The sequence below is a fragment of the Erpetoichthys calabaricus genome, chromosome 6 (genome assembly GCF_900747795.2).
Source record: "Erpetoichthys calabaricus chromosome 6, fErpCal1.3, whole genome shotgun sequence".
In the NCBI taxonomy this organism is placed as follows: domain Eukaryota; kingdom Metazoa; phylum Chordata; class Cladistia; order Polypteriformes; family Polypteridae; genus Erpetoichthys; species Erpetoichthys calabaricus.
Genome location: NC_041399.2, coordinates 67004590 through 67010444, shown reverse-complemented (window position 1 = coordinate 67010444; position 5855 = coordinate 67004590). Strand labels below are relative to the sequence as shown.

Here is a 5855-nt window from a genome sequence, read left to right as displayed (position 1 = left end):
CTGTGTTTGGATTCAGCGGGTTGGAACATGGATGGATGGATGGATGTTTGTTAATAATGAATAATAATAATGCTAACAATAGCAGACTGCAGTCTAACAGGGTAGTTGTAATATTATTAAAGGCCTTAAAAAAAGTCAGTACTAGTATTATTAACCATTATATTTATCTATTTGTTTATTTATTTGTTTGTTTTGTGCCTATGTCCCCTTACTCTTTCAGAATTAACTGCTTCCGAGTCTTTGTAGTAGCAATGTTCCTCTTAAAACAAAGGTTTCTTTCTTTAATTGACGTACTGGTTGATTGATTTGTTTTAATAGACCCAACATCACCTGCGGTGTTGACATGTAAGTATTCATTGGTTAAATAACACAAAGGTTAATTTGAAAAAAACAAACTTTTTGGAATATTGGGCTTGGTTGCCTATATTTGTTCAAAGGTGGCAGTTTATCATCCTGTTGTTCCCTTGTTCGTTTTTTTCCTTTTTTCTTTTTGCATGCTCAGTTACTCTTTATTTTATCTCTGTTGGAGCCCACGTCACTTGGTGCAGACTATATGTAGGTTGTAACCTATTAGTTATTCCCTGAAGGCCAATTTGTAATATTCTGAAATTTCTTTTAATTTCAGTTTTTGGTAACCTAAACTTTAAATGTAAATGTCTGCCAGTTTCCTGCTGATCCGTTTTAGGTTGCTCGTTGCATTCCAGCTGGTTAAATTTGAAGAAAAACAGAGGCGTTGTAAAACTTGAGTGGAACTGTAACTTTCTCTTGCTTTATCTAATTTATCCAGCTTGAACCCTGTGCCACAGTTCTGTTGCGAGACATCTGGCGAACTGACCCTCAAGGCCTCTGCCGAGGCGATCCAGGTCACCAAGGCATACAGCCTGAGCAGCTCTGTGCCGTTCAGGGTGAAGTCGGCCGAGATGGTCAGGAAGCAGGCCAGGAAACATGTGCGGGCAGCAGGTGGTGACCCCAGGGACTCCAAGCTGGTGCGCAGCGCCAGCAAGCTTCAGTTTGGACAGTACTGGGGTCAAACTTTTAAATGGTTGCAGACCCATGACCTCGGCTATGCTGTAATGGCCTTGGCAACCCACCAGAGGGAACGTGAGCATTAAGAATGCCCTGGAGTCCTACGCCTGGCTCTTTCCCGACGTGAAGACGGCCATCCGTCGTTGACGGGTCGGCCAGGACCCTGGACGAGGGCAAGAGGCTTGTCGGCTTCGGAAAACACGCACACCTGACGTTCCAGGTCCTTTACGATGCAGAAGATCGGGAAGCCAAGAGGTAAGAGACTTTTGGGTGGGGTCTGAAGGGAAGGGCAGAGCAAGGTAGTGGGACCCTACTTTGATTTGCTCACCTGTTACCATTCCCGGTTTTGTACCCCAACGCAGTTACATTAAATGGCTCTGGCGCCAGACCACCAAAGTTGGGACCAGGATGCATGTGCTCCGGCTGTATGTGCGGCGGAGAGACGAGGCGAAGGAAGCAACAACCTCCTCCCTTCCCAAAACCACCACTGTAGCTCCCACCGCCTCTCTCTCTGGAGCAGACTCCATCGTCGAGACTCCCGATGACGTGCTGCTGTCAGCCAGCATGGTGTTGGAGGCTGGTAAGTGACAGCCACCCATGGAAACTGGTGGTGGCTTCTTCACTTTTTCTGTTTAACCTGTTATTTGTTTGAATTTGTAAACAACCTTCCCCAGCACCTACCTCCCAGTCTACCAACCAGTGGAGGGCCTGTGCCATCCCAGCGCTCCCAACTGATGGCTGATCCGGTAAAGCAGCCGTCACAAACGCTGTCTGTAGCCACAAGAGAGGGGAGTTAAAAGGATGTGTTTTTTTGAATGCCATTGTCGGGAAAGGAACAGGCCCTGTCTAATTCTTTTTGTTTGTTTTACTCTTGCTTATGCTGTCTCTCTCTCTCTCACGCTACTTTTGCCCAAGGGCTAGAGGACATCACTACCTAAAGAACAGCACCAGGGGCAAGGACGGAAAGCCTACGCTGACCTCCAACCTTCGCCTTTGGTGGTTTCATCCCAGCCCCCGCAACCTGCACCTTCAGCCCCTGACATCGCCCGACACCTTTTTTCAGCGCCTGTTCTTCCTGTGGATGCCCTACCGCATGTGGGGCTACAAGCTCTCATGCACAGCGTGCAGCCACAGGTTGTCGGGAGCCAGACTCTACAGGACTGTCCGGAACGGTCCTGGACACAGACAGATGGTACTTTATGGCTACGGAGTACCTGGAGTGCCGGCGCTGCAGGAAGAAGGTGGCGGGCTGGTCGCAGGATGTCTTGGATCAGCTGCACCACACCCACTGTGATGAGTTTCCAGCTATCCTGACTTACAGGTCAGGGAAGGAATCTCCGATGGCTGGGTCAACTCTCCACAGGTAGACGGGCACACACAGGCAGTCCTAACGTCTCTGTTCTGTCTAACACAGGTTATCCTGCAACAAAAAGCTGCAAGCGCACGCTGGGCAATGGGGCCAACCGTTGATATCTGCTCGAGGAGCACACCAGGTCCTGGATGTTGCGGCCCAAAAAGTACCTGTTCGCATTTGCCAGGTTTATCACATCGGGTGCCGAGCCATCTGCAACTCCGCCTCTACCACCATGGATGACCCCGGTGCCCAGTGCAAAGTGGTTGCTGTCGGTCAATGCCAGGGAGGTGGCGTGGAGGCAGGAAGAGACCAAGGCCCGGATCACCTCCATCTTTGGCTCAATATTAAAGATGGACTCAACCAAGAAGGTGAGCAATATCGCCATCCCCTCCTTCCTTCTTTCTTTCCAGCTTACCGTCACTCTCCCTTTCATCGTTCAGGTGACCAAGAAACTCGCTGGTGCCACGGCAGGTACAGCAGCCTGGGTGACTAACGTGGGGAATGAGCATGGCCAGATCTTGATCAGCTTCCTCACTGCAGCCGAAGGCACTGGCCTGCACCCCATGGCCACCGGGCTGATGCAGCAATATTGTGATGCCAGTGTGTCCCCGCCTCTGGTCCTGTATGTGGACTGAGACTGCTGTTCCCACAGGGGACAATCCAAGGTGTCCCTCTTATTCCACCAGTGTGATCAGCTAGTTATGCAGCTCGACATATGGTACCTGATGCGACACTTCGCAACGGGTTTCACCACGGAGAGCCACCCACTATACAGCATCTTCATGGCGCGTCTCTCGTTCTGTATTTTTGAGTGGGACCGGGGGACGTCACCTGGCTGCAACAGGCCAAGGCTGGTGAGGTGGAGAAGAGTCCCCGAGGCTCTGGCTTCGGAAACATCCCATTGAAGGAGCTGGCCCGCCACTGCCACCACTGCATGTGTGGGGCAGAGGAGACCAGCTGGCTCATTGACAAGTTGCTTGAGGCCTTCGGGAACACCACGGACACCATGGGCATCCTGCTTTTGGACCGCGACAAGATCCAGGACATTTGGAAGACTCAGAGGCACCACCTCCACTGCAATCAGGACCTGCTCGGCATGCACCTGTACATGCAGACCAAGTGGCTGGTCAAAGGGGGGATCACTCTGCCGGTGTTCAGGTGTGCGCGAGGTACAACTTCATTGGAGTTGTTCCACCTGCATCTGGACCGCTTCATACCTGGTACGGGAGCCCAGAAACCTGTTCTTTGTGACCTGTGTTGTGCGAGGGAGTGGGCGGCATTGTATTTTTCTCTCTCTTTCTCTCACTGTGTCTTTCAGGCACTTAGGCCTGAAAGTGGGCCACACTGGCTGATCTCCTGGAAGGCCTGGCGCGGTGGAACGAGGACCATGTGGCACAAGCAGTGGAGGCAGCAGACCGTGATATTGTCTGCTACAGTGGCCAACTCCAGCACTCCCTCAATAAGCTGAGTGAACTTGTGTATCACATGGAGCTGGTTGAGGATTACACCCGGCCTGCGAAGTACACTGGTGAGGTGGGCGTCCAGCCCTTGTCTTGTCTGTCTAGCTCTCTCTCTCTCTCTCCCTCCCTGTCACCTTTTCATTTTAAACCAGTTCCCTCTTTTTTACAGGTGAGCTCATTGGCGTCCAATACCTATTTTCACAGATCTGTCGAGTGCTGGAGGAAGTGATGGGCAGAGATCCCAACGCTCCAGATGGGACTGATACAGACGACGATGACAGTGTCAACGAGGGCTTCCAAAAGGACGAGGGGTCGGTAGAGGAACATCTGGACCACAGCAGCAAGTGGCGGAGATCGTCGCCCTCTGGGAACGATTGCCAGAGGATGACAAGGCCCCAGTTCGCTTCCTGCCACGCCACCAAGAAAGACTGGTGAAGGGGAGGTTCCGACTCAAGCACTCGCAGACCAGTGTCGCACTGGGAGTGGAGAGCTTGCAACAACAGGTGCTCAACCTCTTTGGCATGGCCTTTCCTTTTGATCATATATCAATGGCAGGACTGACTGTGTCTCTCTCTCTCTCTTTCCTCCCTCTCTCCCAAACCCACCCCCCGAATTTTGTAGGTGCATGGTCGGCCGAGGCGGCCAAGCCGGACAGATGCCAAACATCAGCCGCCTTGTGGAGGCCGTTTGTATAGAGCTGTCCAGGATTCACCTTGAAGGAACCACCATCTGCGGCGTGAGGGTGAACCGCTGGGCAGCAGTAATGCGCGATTACATCTGCATTCAGGAGAATGTCCTTACAAACCCAGTACTCGTGGCCCAGACACGTATCCAGTTATTCCCCCTCAATCAGCACACCCTGGCACAATGGTAAGTACACACTGGACAAGTGGGATCCACCATGTCCCTCTCCTCCCTCCCACCCTGACTTACTTTGATTTGTGTCCCTGTAGGCACTATTCTCGCACCAAGGAGCTGGTACGGCGGGCTCTGGAGATGACTGTGCCGTTGCCAAGCAGCTCGGCCCTTGCTTCAGAGCCCACCCCTGCCGTACGCCCACGGCCCCCGAGCAGTCCTCTGTGCAACAGTTTGAGTTCCGTGACCCACCTGACCGAGCAACCTCGGGGCCCCATGGATGTGGCACCACCCATTGTTGGGCACCCCCCTGTGCCACATGAAGCACCCGCCACCCAGCCACTCCCCCCGCCCGCTGACACTGCCATTCCTCCGCTACCACCGCCACCGGCAGGACCTTCAGTACCCCGCACCACTGACTGGCAGCGCAAGAAAAAGCAGGTGGCGGACGAGCTGAGGCGACAACAAGGTATCCCCCCCCAAACAAAGGAAGAAGGTGGAGGCCTATGTTTGCCAGCGCTGTGGCCATCCTAAAACGAAGGAGTTCGGCCACAGCTGCTTTGGGAGGGGATCCTTTTGCTCCACCTCAGCCGGCAAAACTGTCCAGGAGTGGCTGAAGGAAAAGAGGAGAGAAAAATAAAATCGTGCCGGGGTGTTGGGGGCAGAGGGGGGTGGCCATTAAAGGATTTTTAAAATTTTATTTACTTATTTATGTAGATGGGCCCATACATTGCTTTTTTTTTTCTTTTTCTTTTTTTTTGTTCACGAGGAGGCCTGCTTAAGATTTTGTTAATCTGTATGTGCCTGGCACTTTGTATGTTGGCAGGCCTCCTCCTCTCAATTTTCTTTTATAATTTTGGGGTTCATCTGCAGGTTATGGCACTGACAGTTACTTTTTAATTCCAAAAATTTTTTGATTTTTATTGTATCTATGTATGTATGTATGTATGTATGTATGTATGTATGTATGTATGTATGTATGCATATAGTTATTTCATGTTATTTTTTCATAAACCTTGGATTGTTGTTTTATTTCTATTTATTGTATGTATGTATATAGTTATTTCGTGTTATTTTTTCATAAACCTTGATGATTGAATTGTTGTGTGTGTCTGCCTGCCTGCTTCTGTCCCGCTGCCACTTTAAGGGCTCTCTGCTTA

The 5855-nt window shown here is 51.1% G+C and overlaps 1 protein-coding gene across 1 annotated transcript; it reads left to right on the top strand.

Annotated features, from left to right (window-relative positions):
• Window positions 1–4440: 4440 nt before the first annotated feature.
• On the top strand, window positions 4441–5229 carry LOC127528315 (uncharacterized). The gene is made up of 2 exons (XM_051928750.1): window positions 4441–4710; window positions 4794–5229. Exons 1-2 carry the CDS (start codon window positions 4466–4468, stop codon window positions 5227–5229), a joined length of 681 nt encoding a protein of 226 aa, XP_051784710.1. The 5' UTR covers window positions 4441–4465.
• The last annotated feature ends 626 nt before the right edge of the window (window positions 5230–5855 follow it).

Coding starts and splice junctions, on each gene's coding strand:
- LOC127528315 (XM_051928750.1), top strand. CDS start 4,466: ATGGTCGGCCGAGGCGGCCAAGCCGGACAGATGCCAAACATCAGCCGC. Junction 4,711..4,793: donor CAGCACACCCTGGCACAATG/GTAAGTACACAC, acceptor GTGTCCCTGTAG/GCACTATTCTCGCACCAAGG.